At 37.3% G+C, this 27,929-nt stretch overlaps 1 protein-coding gene across 1 annotated transcript; it reads left to right on the top strand.

Annotated features, from left to right (window-relative positions):
- Positions 1 to 149: 149 nt before the first annotated feature.
- On the top strand, positions 150 to 27,022 carry LOC116510754 (protocadherin-23-like). Its single transcript, XM_032220402.1, is given in 15 exon segments — positions 150 to 357; positions 1,039 to 1,175; positions 11,511 to 11,606; positions 15,710 to 15,882; positions 15,884 to 16,014; positions 16,017 to 16,121; positions 16,124 to 16,330; positions 16,333 to 16,407; positions 16,410 to 16,550; positions 16,553 to 16,755; positions 16,757 to 17,697; positions 17,699 to 17,978; positions 21,988 to 22,051; positions 22,735 to 25,208; positions 26,864 to 27,022. Coding segments are annotated over 15 exon segments (5,394 nt in total).
- Positions 27,023 to 27,929: the final 907 nt, after the last annotated feature.

Here is a 27,929-nt window from a genome sequence, read left to right as displayed (position 1 = left end):
CTTTCCTTCTTCTTTCCCTCTCTCTCCCTCTTCTCTCTCTTTCTTTTACCCTCTTTCTTAAATCAGATTTCCACTCTCCCCCCTTCTCTTTTCTCTTATGCCCTTTTCTTATTGTACTTATAACCTTACACCTTTAAAATTTGTTGAGCATGAGTAGAAAAGTAGCTCCTGTTGGCTCTACAACAACAACTCCTGCCTCCTCACCTGCGGGAGGTCAGAGGTCAATACAGTCAATGCTTCAGCAAGAAAAAGAGAAAGGAGCAAACTTTGAGACAATCATGCAAGTGATACAGAAAATGCAAGTTGGACTTGATAGTAGGGATGACAAGCTAGACACCCTTGTAAAGAAGTCTGAGAGTATGGAAAAAATAATGGAGATAATAGAACAACAAAACCAAAGCATAGTACAAAAAGTTGATAAAATGGAAGGAAAAATGGAAAGTATGCACAACTGGATGATGAAATATGAAGACAGGATTCAAAAAATTGAAGATAAAATCCAAGAAGGAGAGAAGAAAACTGAGAAGTTAGATAGCAGACTAAGTGACGTGGAAAGAGAGAGTAGTGGAATACTAAGATGGGAGATGGATAGGTTTGAATTTTTCTTAAGATTTCAAAGCATAGAAGAAGAAAAAGGAGAGAACTTAGTATAGATAATATCCAAGATCCTGATAAATGTATTAGAGATATCCCAAGAGAAGATGATAGATATAATAGATGAAGCTTTCCGAGTACATACAAGATATGCAATGAGAAACGCTCTTCCAAGGGAAGTGCATACTAAGAAAACAACCAAATTACAAATTTTACAGAAAATGAGAGATAGAAAATTAGAATACAAAGGCAAGGAGATCGTAGTTCTCAAACAAATTCCAAGAGAGATGAGAGAGAGGAGAAGAGAATACCAATTCCTGACCAAAGTTCTGATTAAAAAAGGTGTTAATTACAGATTGCTCATACCGGAAGGTCTACCATGTACATGGCAAGGACAAAGGCACAGGTTAGATACAATTGATAAGGCAGAAGTTTTTTATGCAGAATATTTTAGAGAAAAGGCTGAGAAAACTGGGAAAGATGACTCTGTGGCACAACTACTGGAGTCACCTACAACTGAGACTGAAAAAGTAGGAGGAGCTGTAGGAGTAATTGAGAAAGAAGAAGGTGCGGTGTGGGGTGTAAGCTGCAGAGAAAAACGAGAACCCAGATCTACTAGAGTTATAAATCCTGTATATAAAGTATAAACATGGAAGAAAGAAAAATGATTACAATCAACATTAATGGACTTAATTCAGTAACTAAAAGAAAGAAAACATTTCATAAATTAGAGAAGTTAAAACTTGAGATAATTTGCCTACAAGAAGTACATATCCAAAAGGGATATGAACATCTACTAATTCAACCAAAGCTTGGGAAAATGTTTTCAACATTGGTGAACTGCAAGAAAAGAGGAGTGATCTTCTATATTAAAGGCAATATTCCAGCAAAACTAATTTATGCAGATGAAGAGGGAAGAATTTTGATGGTGGAAATTATGGATATCAAAAAAACACTCCTAATTGGAATTTATGCCCCCAATGAAAAACAAGACAAATTCTATAAAAATTACATAAAAGAATTTTGGACTTAGACTATGTTGATATTTGTATGATGGGAGACTTTAATGGCATTGTGAACCAAAACATGGACTATAAAACACACAAAACAAAAAAGCTAAATAGAAAATTGCTTCCGAAATCCTTCTTTAAGATGATAGATGAAGTAAATCTAAAAGATATATGGAGAGAAAGAAATGCCAAAAAAGAACAATACACTTTTTATTCAAATAGACATTCATCATTTTCTAGAATAGATATGATATGGGCTTCAGCAGAATTGATCTGCAATGTACAATAAATTGAGATTGGAGCAAGCACTTGGGTGGACCACAACCCAATTTCAATTAAATGGAAAGGCCAAAGGGCAAGATCTAGATGGACATTAAATAATACTATATTGAAAGAAAAAGACTTTGTACAAAAAATGGAAAAAGAGCTAGTCCTTAAGAGAGCCCTCCTTAAGAAGCCTGCTCTGGACCCAGCTGTTTTTAAAAACTACTGTCCAGTCTCCAACCTCTCATTTCTTGGGAAGGTTGTTGAGCAGGTGGTGGCCTCTCAACTCCGATGGACCTTGGATGAAGCAGATTATCTAGATCCCTTTCAGTCTGGTTTCAGGCCTGGTTACTGCACTGAAACCGCTTTGGTCGCACTAACCGATGATCTCTGGCGAGCCAGGGATAGAGGACATTCCTCTATCCTGGTGCTTCTTGACCTCTCAGCGGCCTTTGATACCATCGACCATGGTATCCTTCTGCGGCGGCTAGAAGAGGTGGAAATGGGAGGCACCATTTTACGGTGGTTCTCCTCTTACCTCTCTGGCAGGTCGCAGTCAGTGTTGGTCGGAGGACAGGGGTCGACCCCTAGGCCCCTTGAATATGGGGTGCCGCAGGGTTTGGTCCTGTCCCCCCTCCTATTTAACATCTACATGAAGCCGCTGGGTGAGATCATTCGTTGGTACAGGATCAAATACCATCAGTATGCGGACGATACCCAGTTGTATCTGTCCGCCCCGTGCCAACTCAGTGAAGCGGTGGAAGTAATGTGCCAGTGCCTGGAAGCTGTCAGGGTCTGGATGGGAATGAACAAGCTGGCGCTCAACCCTGACAAGACTGAGTGGCTTTGGATGCTGCCCCCCAAAGATAGTCCAGATATTCCACCTTTAAACCTGGGGTGGTGAAATCTTACACCCCTCAGAGAAGGCCCGTGTTCTCCTGGATCCACAGCTGACACTAGAACACCATTTGTCAGCTGTGACCAGGGGAGCTTTTGCCCAGGTTCGCCTGGTGCACCAGTTGCAGCCCTATCTGGACCGGGAGGCACTCCAAATGGTCACTCATGCCCTCGTCACCTCAAGACCTGACTACTATAATGCGCTCTACATGGGGCTGCCCCTGAAAAGTGTTCGGAGACTACAATTGGTCCAGAATGCAGCCACGCGAGTGATACTGGGTGTACCTAGATACACCCATGTTACACCTATCCTCTGTGAGCTGCACTGGCTCCCTATTGGTCTCCAAACATGCTTCAAGGTGCTGGTTATCACCTTTAAAGCCCTACATGGCCTAGGACCTGGATATCTCCGTGACCACCTCCTGCAACATACCTCCCAGTGCCCAATATGATTGCACAGGATGAGGGCTCAAAATATTGAAGAACCAATAATGTTGGATACATGGGAAAGAATATGGGTAACAAATGTGAAATTCACACAAGCTCAAAATCTGAGAGAAAATTTTTATAAGATGTTCTATAGATGGCATTTAGATCCTAAAAAGCTGGCTTCTATGTATCTGAATGTACAGCCTAAATGTTGGAGGTGTGGTTCTCTCGATGCTACATATTATCATATATGGTGGACCTGCCAAAAGGTTAAGGCATTCTGGATAAAAATATGGTGGATTATGCAAAATATCTTTAAAAGAAGAATAAAGTTTACTCCTCAGTTATTCTTACTAGGCATATGTACTGATTTTACAGTGGTAGAGAGTAACTTGATTCTGCACCTAATAACGGCAGCAAGACTGTTGGTGGCGCAATACTGGAAGAAGGAAGACTTGCCTACAACTCAAGAATGGACATTGAAAGTTACAAACTTAGCCGAGATGGCTAAAATATCGGCATATCTTAAAGATCACTCAAATGAGAGTGGAGAGTGGAGGGAGGGAGGGGTATGCATTAGGCTAGACAAGAATTTGGTGGTAAACTAGAATTATTTTGACACACAAAAAATTGTACTTCGATGTCTTACTGATTGAGGAATGATGAAATGTTTGTTTTAAAAGAAATAAAACTTTTGAACCCTAAAAAAAGATTGCACAGGGTGGGCCTTCTCCGGGTGCCGTCGGCTACACAATGTCGTCTGGCGGCTCCTCGGGGGAGAGCCTTCTATGTAGTGCCCCGGCCCTATGGAACAATCTACCCCTGAGATCCGGACCCTCCCTACTCTCTCGGCCTTCCGAAGGTCTGTTAAGACCTGGCTGTTCCAGCAGGCCTGGGGCTGCTGATCTCTGATTGAGCTTCAGCCCCATTAACATCGAGTGTATGTTGTGTCCTTTTTTAATCCACTGTCTTGTATTTTAACTTTTTTAGTATTTGTTTTTAAACTGTTTTTATGTAAGCTGCCCGGAGTCCTTTGGGATTGGGCGGCATACAAATCTATTAAAACTTAAACTTAAACTTAAAGAAAATAGGAAAGAAGATACATCAATGCAGAATCTTTGGGATACAATGAAGGCTGTTACTAGAGGTCTGATAATAGATTATACAAGGAAGAGAAACTTAAAGAAAAGACAAATGCATAAAGCTTTAGATAATGATTACAAAATACTTGAAAGAGAATTACAGAGATCGCCACAAAAAAAGATGTCAAGATAAAAATGGATATAATTAAACATAAAATGGACCTACTGGAAAAGGAAGAATTGGCACAAAAAATTAGAGGTGCTAAACAGAACTATTTTGAAAATGCAAATAAACCAGGCAGGTGGTTGGCATATAAGCTGAAAAAAGAGAGAGAAACAAAGAAAATTTTCCAATTAAGAAATGAACAAGGACAAATTCAGTATGGAAATACTGAGAAAAAAAAATTATACAAGATTAGTATGCTAAGCTCTACGAACAAGAGAAGATGGAGGAGGGAAGAGTCAAAAAGTACTTACAGGATGCCAATCTTCCCCAGATATCAGATGAAACTAGAACAATGCTAGAAAGCAAAATAACAATGATGGAGCTAACGGATGCACTTAAAAAACAAAATAACGGAAAAGCCCCAGGACCGAATGGACTACCCGTGGAATTCTATAGAATATTTGAAGAAATTTTGATTCTCTCACTCCTACAAGTCATGAATGAAGTGATGTTTGAGAGTAAAATACCGAAGTCATGATGAGAAGCATATATTACATTGCTACCCAAGGAAGAGACCGATTTAACACAAACTAAGAACTATAGACCAATTTCTTTATTAAATTCAGATTATAAGCTATTTGCATCTATACTAGCAGAGAGACTTAAAAAATATTTGAATAGCTCCATCCACTCAGATCAAAATGGCTTTTTACCTAAGAGACAAATTAAAGATAATATGAGAATGATTTTGAATACTTTGGAATATTATGAGGCCCACTCCGAAAAACAAATGGCTTTGATGTTTCTTGATGCACAGAAGGCCTTTGACAATGTGAATTGGCAATTCATGTTTTTACAACTGGAGCAGATGAACTTTGGTAAGAAATTTATTCAAACCATACGAATGATATATCAGAAACAAACAGCAAAGATAATGGTAAATGGAGAATTAACAGATCCTATTGAAATAAAGAGAGGTACGAGACAAGGTTGCCCATTATCACCATTACTCTTTGTCTTAACATTAGAGGTTTTAAACAGAAAGATCAGAGAAGAAGAAGAAATAAGAGGAATGAAAATTAAGAAAGAAGAATATAAGCTACAAGCGTTTGCAGATGATTTAGTCTTTATTCTTGAAGATCCACTAGAAACAGCACCCAAACTGCTAGAAAGAATAGAGGAATATGGAAAAGTAGCAGGCTTGAAAATAAACAGACAAAACAAAGATTATGACAAAGAATATGCCAGCAACACAAAAGGAAGAGTTGTCAGAAACTTTGCAGATTCAAATTACAAGTAAGGTTAAATATTTGGGGATATACCTATCACCTAGATGCAGTACTCTTAAGGAGGACAATTATACTATACTAAAACAACAAATAGTGACTGATCTGATGAAATGGGAAAATTTACAACTATCAATGATGGGAAGAATTTCTACAATTAAAATGAACATTTTACCTAGAATTTTATATCTGTTCCAGACAATCCCAATTAGATTGGATAAGGACTTTTTTCAAAACTTAAACAAAATAGTTTTGAAGTTTATTTGGCAAGGGAAAAAAGCTAGAATAAAACTTAAATTGTTACAAGATGCTAGAATTAGAGGAGGATTGGGCCTACCTGATTGGGAATTATACTACCAAGCAACAAACTTGAGGTGGATTAAGGAGTGGATATCACTAAAAAATTCTAGACTATTGAATATAGAAGGTCATGATTTACTGTTGGGGTGGCATGCTTTCTTATGGTATAAGGGAACTAAAGCACATGGCTATTTTAGAAGACATTATATAAGGGAGGCTTTGTTATTAAACTGGGAAAAAGTAAAAATATTACACTACTTAAAAATTCCAGTCTGGATATCAACAATTGAAGCACTTTCATATCCAATAATATATAAAAAGGAACAAACAGTTAGATATGTTGAAATATTGAATGCAGAGGGTGAACTCAAATCTATCCAAGAGTTGAAACAAGAAGGTTCATATGTACAGATACAATCTAGATATAATGAAGATAGAAAATCCAAAGGTTTTTACAATAAAATGACTGGGTTAGATAAAATTTTAACAGGTACTGATGAAAAAGTAATTAAAAAACTATATGAATATTTATTGGATGTTAAATTGCAAGAAGAACAAGTTAAAGAAACTATGATAGCTTGGGGGAAAAACTTTAGGTATTGAATTGATTTAGAGAAATGGCAGAACTGTGGTCACAAAACTATAAAATGACAATGTCTACTGCATATAGAGAAAATTTGTATAAGATGTTTTACAGGTGGCATTTACCACCAACGAGAATTGCAAGAATGTCCAAGAATAAATCAGAAAAGTGTTGGAAATGTTATCAGATACCAGGCTAATATTACCACATGTGGTGGACTTGCATTGAAGCTAAAAGATACTGGACTAAAATCCACATGTGGTTGGAGAAAATGACACACAAACAAATAGACTTTAAACCAGAGGTCTTTTTATTGGGAATCATACCAGAAATCTATAACAAAGACTTAAAATATCTGATTGTAAATGTGTTATCAGCAGCCAGAATTGTATTTGCAAAAAACTGGAAAAATGAAACAATACCAAAACAGGAAGAAGTTATTCGAAAAATAATGGACTGTGCTGAAATGAGTAAATTGACACTTGAAATCAGAGAACAAGAGGTCGAGCAATTTTATAAGATATGGGACCTGCTTCATCAGTGGCTGGGGGATAAAACTTGGAAATGACAAATGTTTTACTCATGTTTCAACTGAAGGAGTTAAATGATAACACAATCATGCTGTGAAATAGATTAATGATGATACAATGAAAAACTGATACACCTATGAATTGAATACTTTAGAATTTTTTGTTTTAAAAAAGATAAGGATAACAACGATCTTATGTATACTTGATAGAGGATTGGTGATATAATGTATAACCTTAAGAACATACTACAATGATATCTTGTTGTTGATAAATAATTTTAATAAGGGAATAATTAAAAATTGGTATATATATACCAATATTCTATTTAGAATATTGTGTTGAAAAATGAAGGAATAAGATTTCTGTTTGAAGGTATGAGGTACAAGGATAACAATGAACATAAGCATACCTGATAGTTGATTGGTGGAATTATGCATAATGGAAAATAGTGATATATAAATATAAATGGTTGGTAAAAAAAAATATTTTCTTTTACATGGGGATTATATAAAGATAGACTGTTATCAAATAAATAATCAAGAATGTAAGGAAACTATGATTTATTGGTAAAAAAATAATACTAATCGTAATTGAACATATACTGTACAATGAAAGCAAGGCATTTAGTTATACTAGATGAAAAATCTGTACACCTGTAACCAAACGACATGCTGTATGTGATGATGCTTTTTGTTGTTGTTGTTTTCTTTTTTATTGTTGTAGTATGTGTTGTCTGTGTAATAAAAATAAAAATTTATAAAAAAAAAAGAAAGAAAACTCAGAGGCTTGAATTTCCTCAAAGTCCCTGTCAGCCTCTGCTTCACTTGCTTGCTATCAGCTGCCATAGAAACGGGGAGGGAGGGGGCATGGTATTTGGGAAGGGAATTATATGGTACTGGAGGAGTATGTAGAAAGGAGTTTTGTTCTCACCATCTTCTGCACATGCTGATGACTGATGTTTGGTCTTGGTCAAGGCCAACCGTCTCACATACCAACCTGATGAGGCTTTTGGAGATGCACCCCACATGACACCTTAGGGAATTGCAGATTGGACACTGGGCTGGGATAACTGGAGGGAGGGGGTGGGTAATCATTTGATATGTACTTGTTTGTGCCTTTTTGGCTCAGATCTTGCTTTCCTTTTCGCTGCTTTCAATTCATATCTAGTAAAAGTACTTTATCTCTATTCAAATGGAGTTGAGGTTTTTCTTTCTTGGATATTGAAGAGGCATGCCTGACATTCCCATTTAATTAGAGATGTCATATTGGCACATCTAGGAAAACCCGAATCTGAAAGCTTCCAGGTTTTCCCCACCCAAAAGAATGTCCAAGTCCCTACCCAGCACCAACATGTCCATCACATGATCCAATCAAGGCACCATCACAACTGGAGATGTCTCCCAGTCACCCACTTCCAGTGCAGGGCAGAATGACCTTGACTCTCAGAGAAAGGAATGTTATTATGACTATATATTTCCCCAGCTCCATGCAACCCCCCCCCCTGTTTCCCACAATACTAAATGTGGCAGGCCTAAAGATCCAATGCCCAAGATGGCTTCCAGGCCTGACACCCATGATCTGGTAGTAGACAGACACACAGACAGATTAACAGAGTTGGAAGGGATCTTACAGGTCATCTAGCCCAACCCCCTGCCCAAGCAGGAGACCCTATACCATTTCTGACAAATGGTAGTCCAGTCTCTTCTTGAAAGCCTCCAGTGATGAAGCTCTAACAACTTCCAAAGGCAAGCTGTTCCATTGGTTGATTGTTCTCACTGTCAGAAAGTTTATTCTTATTTCCAGGTTGCATTTCTCCTTGTTCAGTTTCCATCCATTATTCCTTGTCTGGCCTTCAGGTACCTTGGAAAATAATTTGACCCCTTCCTCTCTGTGGCAGCCCCTCAACTATTGGAACACTGCTATCATGTCACCCCTGGTCCTTCTCTTCACTAAACTAGCCATGCCCAGTTCCTGTAACCGTTCTTCAATATATTCTTTATCAGGTAATTCTTGAAAACTGTTAAGAAACTGCAGTTGGCTTATAATGCAGCAGTGCAGGCAGACACTGGAACATATCACAGATTCCATTTCACCTCTGCAATGAGAAACAGCTGTATTGGTTGCCACTTGATTTCCAAACTCAATTCAAGACAATTAGTCGAAGTACATGGATTTTTATGGATTAGGTCTGTTAATTGCAGGACCATTTATTCCTGTATATCTCACAATTTCAGTTCCTTGATGAAGCATGTTTTGCAGATCCCTTAATTAATTCCTGTTAATTAGGAATTTGCAGCAGGAATTGAATTTGGATCCAATTTCTAAAAGTTACTTCGACATACATAGGGAATGCAAACATAGAACCTGTTTCAACAACTATAAGTACATAGATACTCTATGCCAAGATTGCATTATAGATATGGAGGACAGTCATGGAATCCTAAGGAAATGTGCTTTAAACTACATCAAACAGATGCTATAGCAGTAGTAATAGGAGTTAGTGTCAGGCTTGCAGCAAGTTCCTTTTGGGATCTTTGGCCTGCCACACTAATATTCTATTCTACTATGATGTTTCATTAGTGGGGAATTGGGAGGGGAAATAGTAAGGAGTAGAATGTGATGTTGTCAAAATAAAATTCCTTTCTAGAAAGCCAATGTCATCCTTTGTCTCTACACCTCTGCACCTGACCAGAACTGGATGGGTGAAACTGCCAGCATGGCAGTGGAAGATTGGACCATGTGCTGGACTTTTGGGTGTGGGGGCAAGAACATGAACTCTCAACTGGGTGGGAAAAAGCCCAGGAAGCTCAGATTCTGGTTTTCCCTGATGTGCCAACATGACTCTCTTAATAAATTGGAACTTTGAACAATACTTTGCCTTGGACTCTGATTTAATTTTGGATGCTATTTGGAATCCTGACAGATTTATACTGCTTCATAGTGTTTTCAGCCCTCTCTATACAGAGTCAATATATTTTCCCCAACAATATGGGTTCTCATTTTACCAACCTTGGAAGGATGAAAGGCTGAGTCAACCTTGATCTGGTGAGAATTGAACTGCTGAAGTGCTGACAGCTGGCAGTCAGCAGAAGTACTGCATTCTAAGCCCTGTGTCATCATGGCTATGTTATGATTATGCTCCCACATAAAGGATATTGATGGTGTTTATTCACATGAGATCAGTGTTTTCTGCTCTAAGAATTTTATCTCTAGATAATGAAAATTATCAAAGCAATATGAACACATGAAGATAAACAATGACAGGTGGTGATGCTGAACATTATATTTGATAAGCTTTTCAACTGCAATATGCAAATGAGCCTCTTTTCTTCATTGTCAGGCATGTTTCTTTTATGCAAACTATAATCTTGATTGACATTCAGGTCACTCAAGAAATTATAACAATGAGGCATCAAAAAGAGCAGTCTAATCAAGAGGTCAAAAGATTAAAGGCAGTATTGCTAATACATCCAGTAGGAGTAGAAAAAAATGTAACCAAAGGGCAAGCGAGATTCAGCAGTCCAAATAACCAAACTGGGTCAATGACCAAATAAGAGAGAGTCCATACATACTATATTTTCTGTGATCAGAGAAAACAATTATCATGAGCAATGGGAGAGCAGGGGGATTGCGCATGGGACGCGAGAGAGAATGAAAAAACATCATCATGCAAACACCACAACTACCACACTTGCATCAGATGCCAGGAAACAAGTATGCAATCATGGCAATTTGTGGTGACATCATCATGTGCCTATCATTTTGTCAGTATTATAGCTTGCTAATGGTATTGCCATGATAAATTCTGTTTTGATTTGAGAGGCTAGAGAATTATTTCAAGACCAGGAATTGGTGATTCAGCTTCTGCAGACATAGAAAAAAATAGGTTTTTGCAGCTTCCAGAACTCGATCTGGGTGAGGAAAAAGGATTTCAAAATGTGTCATTACAGATTTATTTTGAATTGTTCCATAAAGGAATTACAATCATAAAGCAAATTATAATACATGATGCTATAACATTTCAATCATTTGATGCATTAAACTGTCATTAAATAAACCTTGTTAGTTTTTCCTGAGGAATATTTTGGAAAAAAATGAGGAAGGTAGATTTATATGGTGTTGCAATTTTTTGTTAAAACTCTGAGTGTCGCTGTTTCCTCACAGTACTGTGAACAATATATCCTATTATTTCTCTGCTTTAAACAGCAGTGAATACACAAAGCTCAGACACACGTTCACCACATCTGATTAGACAACTATAATAATTTAAGTAGTTTGAGACACTCACCTCCAAGTAATGCAATAGATTTGGCAGTAAAAGAATCTGTAGAGTCTATGGAAAAGGACTGGAATGAAAAGACACTAAAAGAAAATTCTGCTTTGTTTAGTGCTTGCTGGTATCTGGAAAACACCTTCTGCACAAATTCAGTATTTAATTTCTGAAGAATTAGAGAAAGGCTCTTTTGTTGAAGATATTGCAAAGGATTTTGGACAGGAAATAAACAAACCATCAAGTGGCAAAATCAGGATAATTTCCAGAGGTATGAAGCTATATTCTGAATTTGATTTGATTTGGCTATTTGTTTGTAAATAAGAAAGTAACAGAGAATAGATATGCTATCAAATTAATAAATGTATATTATATCAGTAAGTTTGAGATTTTCATAAAGAATAAGATGAATTTAAATAATTAAGATAGCAGATATTAAAGATAACTCTTTTAGTTTCTCTATTAAAAACTGGGATTGAAAATTGCTAAAAATGTAGATTTCAGGGCACAGTTTTTCTTAGAAGAAACTCAGGATCCAGATCTGGGACTAATTCTCTCCTGAGTAATCTGTTGATTGAAAGTGAACAATTTTCTTTGAGTGCACACACTGAAAATTGTCCTTGAAAAGTTACTAGACTGAAAAGAGCAGAAAATGCATTTTATGATTCTGATTGTTGTATATAAAGAAAAATCAATCTGGTTTGGTATTTTGCACACCTATAATATTTTCAGCTATAAATTACAACGTTCCTAACTTTAGCAAGTTTTAATATCAAGGCGATATTTTTAAAACATCCTAAGAGAATCTGAATTGCTAATACTGAATGCAGTTGTAGAATAAAATTCAGAGGGCAACCTATTCATTAAGAGATGTTTCAGACAAGGCTTTCTAAAAATTCTACTTAAAATTTATCTTCTGCAGGGCAAATAACAGAGATTGACAACACAGACTTTGAAGAATCTAAATAATAGGAAATGGAACTGCAAACACAAGATGGGGCCAGATTGCTCAGTAGTGCCAAAGGTGTAATAAGAATCATGGATGCAAATGATCATAATAGCAACATTATTCAACAAGATGGCAGAAGACTTTCAACTGGGAAGCACAGTAGATATTATCAACATTCATAACAATGACAGTGGGAATGGAGCAGAGGTGGGTTCCTACCAGTTCGCACCTATTCGGTAGAACCGGTTCATCAAATCTACCAACCGGTTAGAAGAGGTTCCACCAGTGGACTCGGAAAGCAGGCCACACCTACAGAAGAGGTTCCAAAATTTTTTGAAACCCACCACTGGTCCTTGGATATGATTATTCTACCCTATCATGCTCATATTTATAAAACTCAGTGCCTCTGTGAAAGCTGAGGATGACTACTGCGTTTGTGGTGCAATCAGAACATTGCGTGTGTTGAAGTTGTTTTAACGCAAACCAAAGATGCCTTTTAAAAAACAAGTTTACATCATATTTTTATGCATGCCAGTGCTGTGTGTGAGGTAATTTAAGGTGGTTCTGACAAGTGTCGTCGGCATCTTCATATCCAGTCACATGGGTGGCAAGCCACTCCCATCCGGTCACATGGGCAGCAAGTCACTCCCACAAAGGAGGCCACACCCACAGAGTAGGTTTGAACAATTTTTGAAACCCACCACTGGAATGGAGACATCACATCCTTCCAATCGACAAGCCTTCCATTTTTATTGAAGAAATCATTGATAGTTATTACAGCTTGGAAATCGTAAGGAAATAGTTATCAGCATACAGCATCACAAAACCTTAGTAAGACCTGGAATACTGCAACCAATTTTGGTCACCATACTACAAAAAAGATGTTGAGATCTTGGCAAAAGTTCAGAGAAGAGCAACTAAGATGATCAAAGACCTGAAGACTCAACCATATGAAGAACGGCTGCAGATTTTGGGTCTGGCTAGTCTAAAGAGAAGAATAATTAGGGGTGACATGATAGCAGTATTTCAGTGTTTGAGGGGCTGCCACAAAGAAGAGAAGGTCAAGTTATTCTTTAAATCACCAGAGGTCAGGACAAGAAATATTTGGAAACTGAGAGAAGCAACCGGGAATTAAGGAGAAACTTCCTAACTGTAAGGACAATTAACCAGTGGAATAGCTTGCCTTCAGAAATTGTGGGTGCTCCACCACTGGATGTTTTGAAGAAGAGACTGGACAGTCACTTGTCTGAGATTGTATAGGTTGAGCAGGGGGCTGGACTAGAAGACCTCCAAGGTCCTTTTCAGTTCCATTCTATTCCATTCTATTCCACTCCATTGTATTCTATTCAAGTGAGTGACGAAGGGATTCCTCCTCTTCAGCAACTGCATACTTCCCATTAGAAATATTAGATGAAAATAACAATCCACCCACTTTTAAAACTGAAGTTTTCAAGGTTTGCTTTGAAATAATAATAATAATGCTGGTTATTTCATGATGAAGTGAAGGTCTCTGTTCCTAAATGTACAGAAAGTGACACAATAACTAATTTTATAATTGAAAGAGAGGCTAAAGGACCCAATTCTATGAAAGCTTGTTCAAAAATCAATTGAATCGTATTGAAATTACTGGAACTTATTCCAAGATGCCAAAGACTGACATCAGAAAATTGTTTTCCTCCTACCTCTCATTAATTCCTTGACTGGAACTGTTTATGACCTAAATCCTTGGGTTATGGGGAGATTCCAGAGATTCAGTTGCAGATCAAGGCTCTGAAGCAGGTGACTTGGTCTCTAAAATAGTGGCAGTAGATGAAGATTCTGGCCGGAATGTCTGGCTCTTCTATCAGCTCTTCAGAACAACACAGCCAGGTCCTTTGCTGTGGAACTCCACGCTGGGACTCCACGTTGGGACTCCACACTGAAGGACAACAGCCAACTACCTGTAAAAACATTTTTTTTAGTTCCTCTAACCTGTCTATATTATTTTTCATGAAAAAAGATTCTGAGGGTTCTATTTATTCTAACAGTGACAATAAAAATAAATAAATGGCATCAGTTATAATGTAGTAACGAAGACTAAAATAGTCTTGCTTGCATAAGTACATGAGAAGAATTCTTATTTAATGCCAGAGATACACTTCCAAGTAAAAATGGGCTGGATTTTTTAATGATAGCTAAACAAGGATAGCTAATTCTTACTAATAGAGATAAAATAATGGAGGATGTTGAAGTTACAGGAACTTTGGAGGAGAGAGACCATGTCATACTGAAATTCAACATAATGCAACGCAAGCAATAGAACAAAGTGTAACTAGTGTTTTAGACTTTAAGAGAATGGCCTTCAACAAAGTTAGAAAGAGCTTAGTAAGGATTCTATGGTTGGAAATCCTAAAGGGAAAATAATTCAACATGCTTGGAAAACTCTGAAAAATGAGATTGTAAAAGCACAATCTAACACAATACCACAAATATAGAAAAACAAGAGAGCCCAGATAAAACCAGCATGGTTGCATAAAGAACTCACTGACAAACTGAGAGAAAAAAAGGAATAAATATAAAACCTGGAAAAAGCTTACTGGCTTCCCATATTTCAGTGAAATCTCCAAGTAAACAATCATGAAGAAATTTCTTCCATGGGCGTTTTTCATAGTGGAAGTGTTACCAATTCCAAAGCTAAAGTACATTCAAAACCACCAGCAAGAGAAATTATACAGAAATTCTCAAGCATCCGAAGAGTAAGGTAGAAAAGGAGAAGACTCTTTTGCAGGGAAGGAAAATCTTTGAAAAACTGAAAGGCGAATTTCAGCACAGCATTCACATAAAAACAATATTTATGCTGGCAAACATGGAAGCAATATTATGGCAGTTATAGTTTTCTACAGAGCCTCTGGGTGTCCCCGTTCGCCTATCTGGTAGGAAAATAATTTCAAAGTTCCAACCAGCTCATTTGCAATTCTCTTAAACATCAAGACAAAATATATAACAGATTGCATGGAATCAGGCATTAAATGCTATAATCTTCACTATCGGTTCGGAACCAGGAGCATGCAAGCATGGTGCTTCTGCGTATGTGCAGAACCTTTTGCACCTTTGCTGCATCTTTGATGACATCTGGACAGGTGGGCAGAGCCTCCTGCGGTCGCCACTATCAGTTCATCCAAACTGGGGTGAACTGGCAGAATACCACCACGGAATGTTCTGAAAGCAACTTTTATATGGAATTGGTCAGATTGTAAAGAGAATGGGAGAAACACAGAGGCTGTAGAGTTATAAAAACAAGATCTTCCAATGCCTTATCACAATATTTGTTTGGAAAGATGTTATGTTATTAGAGAAGAAACACCAAAAGTTTTTTGTGGGGAACATCGCAATGGATCTAGGAATAGATGGCAATAATCTTTCAGAATATGGACTATGGATTGCAACAAGGATGGGTGTTCAATATTTTGCTTTGAATTATAATAATGGATATTTACATCCCTCTGAAAGAATATACAGAGGAAAAAAGTCTCTGGATGGGCAGAGAACGGTGTTTTAAGTTTTGTATTATTATCGAGAGCAAAATAGAGACTTATAGGATTGAAGTGAAAATTACAGACATAAATGATAATGTAGCTGAGAAACATGGAAGCAAAACCAGTGAATTATCTACTCCTGATCCCAGTTTCCACTACCTGAAGCTGAAGATCCAGATTTGGGTATAAACTGTATACAGAGATATGAACTTACCAGTAATAGTCATTTTTTTTCTCTGGATATGCAAATGGTGCCAGACAGGATGAGCTTGTGCTAAAAAAATCCCATCTGGATCTGGAATAGCAATCAATATATGGTTTAATTATCACAGCTAATGATGGAGGTGAACCAGTGAAATCTGGAAGTGCTAGAATCCAAGTAATTGTTCTGGATGCAAATGATAAAGTGCCAATTTTTAGCCAACTTATCTATGAAGTCAGCATTGAGGAAAACATTCTAAAGCCTTCACAATTTTTAAAGTAAGAGCTACTGATCTGGATGAAGGACTCTAAGGAGAGATAAATTATTCATTCAAAAAATCACAAAAGAAGATTCCAAAATATTTACTTTAAATTCAACATCTGGTACAATAACTATTATGGCCAATCTTGATTATGAAGAATCATCCTTATATGAATTTGAAGCGAAAGCTGAAGATGGAGGGGGATTATGTGATTGGTCAAAATTTTGGTCATTATAATGGATCTTAGTAACAATATACCCCAAGTAACAAAATCCTTTTTCATCAATACTATATCTGAGAATTCACCAAAAGGAGCAGTTATTGCCCTCCTTAATGTACAAGATGTTGACTCTGGAATCAACGGGGAGGTGACATGCTCAGTTCCCAATAACTTACCATTCCAGTTTTTAAAAATTTCTCAATAATTATTTCTATGGATTGGTAACATACAATGATTTTGATGGGAAACTTATATCAGATTATAAAATAAGCATTACAGCTACTTATCATGGAAATGCACCATTCACTGCAGTCACTGAAATCTTTATGCAGATTCTAGATACAAACGACAATCCTCCACAGTTTCTGGAATCAAAATATACCTCCTATCTTCTAGAAAATAATCCAAAAGGTACCTCAGCCTTTTCCCTTAAAGCAAATGATCCAGACTGGGAAGAAAGTGCCAGAATAACGTACTCCATCATTGATAGCCAAATGTGGGACTCACCCTTCTCCTCCTACCTCTCCATTAATTCTGAGACAGAGACCATATATGCCCTAAGCTCCTTGGACTATGAGAAGATTCAAGAGATTCAGTTCCAGGTCTAGGCTCAGGATGGTGGATTCTCATCGTTCAGTTCTAATGTCTCAGTGACTCTCTTCATCTTGGACCAGAATGATAATATGCCAGAGATCCTGTACCCCTCTCCTCCCGCTGATGGCTCCACTGGAATAGAGCTGGCCCCTCGCTCTTCTGAGCCGGGTTACTTGGTCACTAAAGTGGTGGCAGTAGATGCAGATTCTGGCCAGAATTCCTGGCTCTCCTATCAGCTGATCAAAGCAACAGAACCAGGGCTCTTCACTGTGGGACTCCACACTGGTGAGATCAGGACTGCTCGGCTTTTTCTGGAGAAAGATGCCCTGAAGCAAATCCTAGTGGTTTTAGTGAAGGACAATGTGCACCCTCTTCTTTCTGCTTTGACCACTCTCATGGTGGTACTGGCTGACCATATCTCTAACATATTGACTGAACTAAGCAACATTTCATTCTCTGGAGATTCACAGTCAGAGCTCACATTTTACTTAGTAATTGCAGTGGATTTAGACTCCTGTTTGTTCTTTACCTTTTTCTTCATCTTCTTCAGTTAGATTTTTCAAGCGAAAACTTTCTCAGTTAGGTAATAATGGAAGTTCTGTTGTTCCTCTTACACAGTTTCTGTGGATTGATGAAGTTCAAGCATTTTTTCAGTCTTATTGTCATGACATTTTGCTGTCTTCAGAATCTCAGAAAAATCAGCTTCTTTTTCCAACTGGAAACTGTACAAATATAATTAAACTACAGCAGGCTTCCGCTGAGCCTAATTCTTTGTTATTACAAGGTGATTATACTCTTACTAACGAGGAGACCACAAACTATCAGGTGAGGATGTATATTTCAGTATTCCTATTTTATTCAATTACTTTCTTCTATTTAAAGTACAGAAAATATTTACTGTCTCAAAAAATATAAACTTCAGAATATAACTGACCACACCCTTGGCAGAAAGAGAAAATGAGCCTTGAGGATATAAAAGGAAAGGAATAAAATACAATAAATTACACATACTAATCTTTTTTAAAAAATGTTTTAGAAAAATCCTATAGATTTTTATGTGTGATCCTAAACTGTGGGTACTTTATTATACCAATTTTACTAACATGATATCTTTCTTTGAAAGAATTTTCAGAAAAAACTAATTTTACACTTCTAAATACATTTTTACTCTGTCCAATCAACCAATTGAAAAGGGATGCAATTCTACTGTTGATTAATTGAATTTCAACAAAAAATGAATATATAAATATATTTCTAGAATGAACTACATTTTACATTTAGGATATATTTCTAAATGAATTACATTTTACTGTAAAAGACTTCCAAGGTCCCTTTCATATAGAGCCGAGAGTGGCGCAGTGGTTAGGGTGCAGTACTGCAGGCCACTTCAGCTGACTGTTATCTGCAGTTCAGCGGTTCTAATCTCACCGGCTCAAGGTCGACTCAGCCTTCCATCCTTCCGAGGTGGATGAAATGAGGACCCAGAATGTGGGGGCGATATGCTGACTCTGTAAACCGCTTAGAGAGGGCTGAAAGCCCTATGAAGCGGTATATAATTCTAACTGCTATTGCTATTACTATTGCTATTTCAACTCTCTCATTTTATGTTATTTGCTTAACAGTCTAAAATGATTTTATATTGCCAAGAGGCTTTTTGGAATATATTCCCTTTATGCTAAAATGTAGGCAGCAGCTCAGCAATTACCTGAACTTGATGTGGACTAAGATGATTTGAGATGGCATTCATCAAGGTGAGGGGCTTTGATATGCAGTTTGGGAGTTCAGAACACTATACTTGCTTTTGTTTGGTGGAGAGGGGTTGGTATTTTTATCACTAGGGGAAACAGGACTAAGTAACATATAGGTTGAAGGGAACGTCTTCTCCATAGATCAGGGGTTCCATTCTGCTCTTGCTAATTAATAATGCAGTAATAAAACAATCCATGATTAGGATGATTCAATCTGCATAACTGGAGTCTATCCTCTGTAGCCAAAAGACAAGATTTTCTAGCAATCAAGAAATGAGGCACTTGTCAAAGGGAAAAAAAATAATTCCGAATGATCTATAATTATACTGACACAGGACTTTTGTACTTGAGAAACCATCCCAAGAAACATATCCAAAATTTGAACGTGATGTTTTTATAGGGATTTTTTAAAATTACATTTTTAGTGAAAGAAAGAAAGTTATCTCTTACATATTTAATTAATTCAAAATCAATTGTACTTACTTGGCATAATTTATTGGTGGGCGAAAGTGGCAAGAAGGTGACAAGCAACATGGAGAAAGCAGAACTACTTAATCCATTTTTTGTATCTGTCTTTACACAAAGGGCGGAAAAAGTCCAACCTATCAAAAACAGCACCACAAAAAGCAGATTAGGAATACAAGTTAAAATAGGTAAGAAAATGGTAAATGAGCACCTGTCCACTCTAGACCAGTTCAACTCACCAGGAACTGAAGGAACTGGCAGACGTAATCTCAAAACCACTGAACTATATTCGCTTTCAAAGATCCTGGCGGACCAGGGAACTGCCAGAGAACTGGAAAAGAGCTGATGTAGTTCCCATCTTCAAAAAAGGGAAAAAATAGATCCAAGAAATTACAGACCTATCAATCTAACCTCAATACCTGGGAAGATTCTGGAAAAGATAATCAAGCAATGATCAGTGAACACCTACAGGCAAACAAAATCATAACCAAAAACCAATATGGGTTCGTCAAAAACAGATTATGCCAGACTAATCTTATTGCATTCTTTGACAAGGTGGCAAAATAAGTGGGTCAGAGAAATGCTGTCAATGTAATTTACTTAGACTTCAATAAGGCATTTGATAAAGTAGACCATAACCTACTGCTTGATAAGATAGAAAAATGTGGGTTAGACAGTGTTACCACCAGATGGATTCGTAACTGGCTGACCAACCGCACTCAATGTGTAGTCCTTAATAGAATTACATCTACTTGGACGAAAGTATGCAGTGGAGTACCCCAAGTCTCTGTTTTAGGCCCAGTACACTTAAATAATTTCATCAATGATTTGGACGAGGTGATAGATGGGGAACTCATCAAATTTGCAGACCACACCAAGCTAGGAGGAATAGCCAACACTTTAGACAATAGGCTTAAGATACAGAAAGATCTTGACAGACTTGAACATTGGGCACTATCTAACAAAATAAAATGCAATGGTGAAAAAAGTACGGTTCTATATTCAGGCAATAAAAACAAAATTCCCAGGTACAGTATATGTGGTACCTTGCTCAATAGTAGTAACTGTGAGAGGGATCTTGGGCAATTATTTAAATATGAGCTAGTAGTGTGCTGCAGCAGCCATAAAAGTTAACAAAGTTCTAGGCTGCATAAACAGAGGGTTAGAATTAAGATCAAATGTTAATACCATGTGTTAATAGTGTTAATAGCAATTTATAATGCCTTGGTAAGGCCACACTTGGAATAGTGCATCCAGTTTTGGTTGCCATGATGTAAAAAAGAGGCTCTAGAAAGAATGCAGAGAAGAGTAACAAAGATTATTAAGGGACTGGAGACTAAAACATATAAAGAACAATTGCTGGAATTGGATATGTCTAATTTGATGAAAAGGTGGACTAGGGTTGACATGACAGCAGTGTTCCAATCTCAGGGACTGCCACCAAAAAGAGGGAATCAAGCTATTCTCCAAAGCACCTGAGGACAAGACAAGAAGCAATGGGTGGAAACTAATCAAGGAGAGAAGCAACCTAGAACTAAGAAGAAATTTCCTGGCAGAATCAATGGAACAACTTGCCTCCAGAAGTTATAAATGCTCCAACACTGGAAGTTTTAAAAAAGAGATTGGATAACCATTTGTCTGAATATAGGCTTTTCTGCTTAAGCAGGGGGTTGGACTAGAAGACCTCAAAAGTCCCTTCAACTCTGTGACTATTCTTTTCTTTTCCTTTCTATTCTATTCTGTTGATGATTGTGATGATTGTAATATTAGAACTACCATTCAAAGCATACGAATGCAAAGTACTTCCTCCTAGTTTATAGATGTAGAAGTGAGGGATTTGGGGATGGGGTAGAAGGATACATCAGAAAAAAAACCTCAGTGATAGTTTATGAATATATATTTAATGCCAAGGAAGGCAAGGATTTGCAGCTTAGAGATATAATTGTAATATTAAGGAAGCTTTTTATAACTCATTTTTTATTATTAATAATGGTTAATTTTATTTCTTTTTAAATGTTGACATAATGACAGTGCTATTTCTATATTTTTCCCACCTTCAATCTTAATATGTTTTCCCAGATAGTGTACATATAAAGCAATAGAGGAAAAAATAGAAGAATATTGAAACCAGACAAAAGTTTGATGGTAGCTGTAAAACTAGTAGTTCCTCTTGAAATATCCCTGCTTAGGCCATCAGTTTATATTCATTTGGGGGGGGGGGGGTGTCAAGAAAATCAAATTTAGTATTTTTCACAAACTCAAGATCTGATTTCCCTTACCTGATTATATTTAATAAATCATCAGTTCTTAATTGAATGGACTATCTTTCCCAATCAACTAATGCAGTGTTTCTCAACCTTGGCGACTTTAAGTCCTGTGGACTTCAAAGCTATGCTGGCTGGGGAATTCTGGGAGTTGAAGTCCACAGGACTTAAAGTCGCCAAGGTTGAGAAACACTGAACTAATGTGTAAACTCTTTGATCTCTGATTTATCATTGAAAAAGGGGGAAATTATGAGATCATTTACCATAAAGTCTTCACAGATTCATCAACTGAATGGCTATAACTGCTGTTGATTCCAATTCTTTGGGGGGAAATTGTGTTATACATTCTGTAATCAGGTATATTCTTATAAAAAGCAACATAATACAAACATTTTTAAATACAACATGACCAATTCTTATGGTAAAGAAATTATTCAGATAGCTTTAAATAAAAACTCTGCAAAAATGGAAAACTTGGGAAAAAAGATCAACAATTGTCAGATCTATACGATACAATACAATACAGTAGAAATTACAGAGTTGATATATAGGAGGTTTTAATTCCCATGTGATTAAATATAACTGCAGGAAAAGGAAAGATGTTAACCATACTCTGATAAATTCATAGCCTGAAATTAAAACTTTTGGGAAAATATTAAACATTCTCTTTAAGTTTGAAGATTTCTGAGTGTGTTGTGTCTCCATTGTAGTTGCTTTAAGAGTCTGCATCAAGGCAATAAGCAGTATAATAAAACTCAATTGACTGTAGAGTCTTGTAGTGCTTTTGTCATAAAAAATCAGGACTTTGAGCTTTGAGCATCCATAATGAAAACAGAATTAGAAAAATTTCTTTGCTATCTATCTAATTTACTATATCTGTCTCATTGTCTCTGTCTCTCTCAATCTAGAGAGCAAAATTAGTGAAATTCTTCATATGGACTCTGAGTGTCACTGTTGGACAGCAAGGGAGTTGCCTGTAAGTTGCCAGCAAACCATTTCCATATTTCAGCAGATGGGCAAGGAGATGCAGCAGAAAGCATTGTGTTAAAAGTTGTTCAACAAAGGATCCTATTTTTATTATCCTACTGTAAAATATTGGGTTAGCTGGGAAATTCTATATGGAAAACAAACTAGGAAAAAAGAGGAAACAAAAGATGACGATGGAAGCAAAATACAAAACCAGAATACAAGAACCAAATGTGAGGCAAGTACTTTTTCTATTATTATGTTCTTTGATCAGCTGTGTGGTATCTGAACAGGTTGAGTACTCACTTCCTGAGGAAACAGAAAAACATTCCTTTGTGGGGAACCTTGCTAAAGATTTAGGATTAGCTGTTGATCTGCTATCAAAACACAAGCTTGCTTTCTCTTCAGAAAAACAGTATTTTATTCTTAATGAGCAAAATAGTGATCTATATGTGAATGACAGAATAGATCGAGAAAAGATTTGTGGAAAATTATCTCCTTGCATCCTGAAACTAGAAGTTGTGGCACATAATCCTTTAAATATTTTCCCCATAAAAGTTTTCATCCTAGATATTAATGATAATGCCCCACAGTTCAAAGAAAAAGATGTAAAACTGGAAGTGAGTGAATCTCATTTGCCAGGAGCTCGATTTGCTCTGGGAAATGCTGAAGACGAGGACATTGGAATCAACGCCCTTCAAGATTATCATTTGAGCTCAACCCCATATTTCAAGCTAGAAGTTCAAGAGAGCAAAGATGGTGAAAAATATGCAGAATTAATTTTGCAAAAGCCATTGGACAGGGAGAAAGAGCACACACACCACTTGATTCTTACAGCTTCAGATGGAGGACATCCAGTGAAAACTGGGACTCTTAACATAGAAATCAGTGTTATTGACACAAATGACAATCCACCAGTCTTCTCCCAGGCAACTTACAAAACAAGTCTGAAAGAGAATTCACCAAGAGGGACTTCTGTGCTTCAAGTGAAAGCATCTGATAATGATGAAGGGTCAAATGCTGCAATTCATTATACAGTCAGTAAAATCCTAGATAGCAGTCAAAAGAAATTCATTTTGGATCCCACTGATGGAACAATTTATCTTAAGGAAAGTGTTGATTTTGAAGACAAAGGAAGTTATATGATGATAATACAGGCAACTGATGGAGGTGGACTAGTTGCACATTGCAATGTAGAGATTGAGGTTCTTGATGAGAATGACAATGCTCCAGAAGTAATTATTACATCTCTATCCAGCCTCATTCTTGAAGATACTCTACCTGGAGCAGTGGTTGCTCTCATCAAAGTCCATGACAGAGATTCTGGACTTAATGGGGAAGTCACCTGTTACCTAAGAGAAACTGTACCTTTCCAGGTGGTCTCATCATCAGATAACTACTTCAAACTCCTCACAGATGGCCCCCTTGACAGAGAAAAAACACCAGTGTATAACTTAACAATTACAGCCACAGACCAAGGCATACCTCCTCTTTCCACAGATAAAACCATCTCAATACCAATTTCAGATATCAATGATAACCCTCCAGCATTTGAAAAACCTTCCTATGTTGCCTACATTCCTGAGAACAACCCATCCGGAATGTCTATTTTCCAGGTTAAGGCTTTTGACCCAGATCTGGATCGTAACGCCCAAATTATCTACTCCATTCTCAACAGCAACCTCAAGGACCTGCCTCTCTCCTCCTATGTTTCCATTAACTCTGAGACAGGAACTCTCTATGCTCATCGATCTTTTGACTATGAGCAGCTCAAAGACTTCCAGCTGCAAGTGCAAGCCCAGGATGAAGGCTCTCCATCTCTCAATAACAGTGCCACAGTCAAAGTGTTTGTAGTGGATCAGAATGATAATATTCCCCAGATCCTGTATCCTTCCCAAACAACTCAGGGTTCATCATTGTTCGAGATGGTGCCTCGCTCAGCCGATTCGGGTTATTTGGTGACAAAGGTTGTGGCTGTGGATGCTGACTCTGGACATAATGCCTGGCTCTCTTTTCATCTCCTGCAGGCCACAGAGCCCTCGCTCTTCATCATCAGCTCCCACACAGGAGAGATCCAAACAGCTCGAGCGTTAGTTGACAGAGACATTACCAAGCAGAGGCTGGTCATCATGGTGAGGGATAACGGACAGCCACCTCTCTCGGCCACCACTAGTCTCAACCTTGTCTTTGCTCAGAACTTCCAGGAGGCTCTTCCTGAAATGAATGCCCAACCTAGTAACTCAGAAGATCAGTCCAAGGTCCAGTTTTACTTAGTTCTGACTTTGACTTTGGTATCCTTTCTGTTCCTGGTGGCAGTGATTTTGGCCATTATTACGAAACTTCAAGGATCAAGGAACCCCACTTTTTTTCAGTGCTTCATTCCCGATTCTCATTCAAAGACTGGTACTGTATTTCCTCCAAATTATGAAGATGGGACTTTGCCTTATTCTTATCAGATCTGTTTATCCAGTGAGTCCAGGAGAAATGAACTGACTTTTCTGCAACCCAATGTCCAAATAGTGGAGGATATTCTTTGCGAGGATAAACCTGATACTTGTATCATGCTCAATGGAGACTGTTATCTAAATTCTAAAAATAATTCTGAAAATTTGGTAAGTTCATTTTTCCTTTCTTAGTAAGATTTGTCATTATAACAGCATTTTAATGGTATATGTGAAAACAGCAACTATTTATGGAATAATTATCTTTAGCATTTTTGATTTTGTTTTACTGACTACATAAAGTTGAAGTACTATAGGATGGAAGTTCTGAAGCACTAAATCAAATGTAGGACTAAATAAATATTTCTGTATGAAGCAATGTGTTGCCCCAACTGGATGAACAGGGAATATTAATAAGAGACTAGCTGCAGAGTTCAACATGACAAAGAAAAGAACAGTGGGGCTAGAGAAATTATATATTCTGAGGCGCTATGTGAGCATAAGTTGCCTGGAATGAAAATATGTCCTGGATCACTACAGCATTAACAGCAATGGGTATATTCTGAGAGCAATTGACTGACTGTTGCATACGACCTGATTGCTTCTTGTTGAGCAAGGAGAAGATGTTATAAAGGTGACGTGTTTCTAAAGAGTAAATTCAGTGATAAAGAGACAAACTGGAAGAAATTTGTCAAATGAGTCCAAGGGGTGGGGATGTCGTGGGGAGATCTCTGTTTAAGTGAACAGTTGTATTCTCCATATTGATGGAGATGGTTTTGCAGGTATGCTTGTGTCTCTGAAAACAACAAAACAGCAAACTTACAATGCTTAAGGAAAAGGTTAAGTGGATTGTGGCAGTGAAGACAACTCTTCAACTCCTAAGAGAGGTTAAACATTTGGAAAATCAATAAGTCAGAAATAAGATTTGTTTCGCATGATATGTTTTTACAAACCCATATTGATTTCTATTTATAAGTTTGCTTGCTTTTAGGTATCGTATTTTTCAGAGTATAAGACACACTGGAATATAAGACGCACGAAGTTTTTGAAGAAGCAAATTAAAAAAAAAAGTTTTTGCATGATGAAATTACTAGAATGCTTATTCCTTGAAACAATTCCAGTAGATAGACGGTCCCTTTTAGAGGGTTTTCTCCATTTTTAATTCCAACCAGTTTGAGTCTGTTACGACCCAAATGACAGTATTTCCTGCACTTTCTGGTGGTTCAACAATAAAGTCCATAGCAATCTCTTTACAGGGTGCTGAAGGTTCAGCTACCTTCTGTAACAGTCCTGGGATTTTTCCTTGGCATCTTTTAGCTGCTGCACAAATAGGGCAGCTAGCTAAATAGTTCTCTATGTCCTTTTTTAGTGATGGCCACCAATGTAAATTCAAACCATTTAAAGTACTGCGCCCATCGTACTTGTTTTGGGGAGAGTTTCCTTGGGGTCTTTAAGGCTTCTAAATTTTAATGATCTGTCCAGACTTCAAAAGGGATCTTACTCCCCTCTAGGAAATGCCTTCAGGTTAGAAGACCCCACTGAACTGCATAAGCCTCTTTCTCCCAAATGGCCCACCTTTGTTCAGATTCATTCAATTTTTTTGGATGTGTAAGCGCATGGTTGTAATTTTTCGGAAGCAGGACTGCTCGTATTGCTACATTGCTGGCATCTGCTTGTATGACGAACGGTTTCTCTGTGTCCGGGTGCTTTAGAATTGACTCTGCTGAAAACAGCCATTTAAGTTTTTCAAATGTAGCTTGGCATTCCATTGTCCAATTCAGAAGCTGCTTCAGTTTTGGGTAACCCTCCCTCTTCGTTTTTAAAAGCTTGGTGATGGGGAGAGCAATCTGGGTGAAAGCAGGGATAAACTGGCAGTAAAAGTTTGCAAATCCCAGGAAGTTTTGCAACTGTTTGCATGTTCTGGGTGGTTCCCAGTCAAGTACCGATTGCACTTTCGAAGGATCCATTTCTATGCCCTGGTGTGAAATGTGGTATCCTACGTAATCAATTTTTCCTTGGTGGAATTCACATTTAGAGACTTTAGCATACAGTTTGGCAGAGCAAAGTTTGTTCAGAACTGCCCAGACTAGTTTTACATGTTCTACCTTGGTCTCAGAATATAACAAAATGTCATCAATATAGACTATGCAGCCCTTATATAGATGCTTTTAAGATTAATTAGTCCATTAAGCAAGAACAAAGCGGCATACTTAATCCCCATTGGACTGCCTTAGAAACCTTTTTGCTCTTGCTTGTAATCTGTTGTGGATTGAGTGATTGCAACACTCCTGTTTTTTCCACTTGAGGTGAAGCGATCTCTTTTTTCCTTATTTTCCTTTACTACTTTAATTTTTTTTGGCTGAAATTAAAACTCTTTTTATTTTAATAAATTTCTTCTTCTACTTGTTGCAATATTATATTGGAGATACTTAAGGAAAGAGGTTTTAAAAGTATCGAATCTGCCACTTGAAAGCCCAAATTTGAAGCTTTTTTTCCTTTGCTGCTGTAACAATGTTTTCTTTGTTCACTCTTATCTGACTATACTGACTGTGACTGTGCAATAAAAGGGTTTGGAACATTTCTTTAAAACCTGATAAAGACTCAAGGTCACAAATAGTGGTGTGTGGAAAATATTTTGACAAGAATTGGAAAAGGAAAGAAAAACTTTAGAACCTTCTTCTTTGAAAACCATAAAAGAACATTCATCTAAAATAAAAATAGTTATATTCTTCAAAATCTATGGCAGGCTAGAGTGGCAGATTGTACCAAATTCCTCTTCTTGCTCTTTCTCTATATTATTCCTTATTCTAAAAAATGGAGCAATACTCAGATGAAGAAAACTTGTTAATTCAAAACATTTTGGCTGGACTTCAAAACATCTCAGAAGGATTT

Source organism: Thamnophis elegans, chromosome 6 (genome assembly GCF_009769535.1).
Source record: "Thamnophis elegans isolate rThaEle1 chromosome 6, rThaEle1.pri, whole genome shotgun sequence".
In the NCBI taxonomy this organism is placed as follows: domain Eukaryota; kingdom Metazoa; phylum Chordata; class Lepidosauria; order Squamata; family Colubridae; genus Thamnophis; species Thamnophis elegans.
The sequence above is the reverse complement of the archived record's forward strand: the minus strand, read 5'-3'. Positions and strand labels throughout refer to the sequence as shown.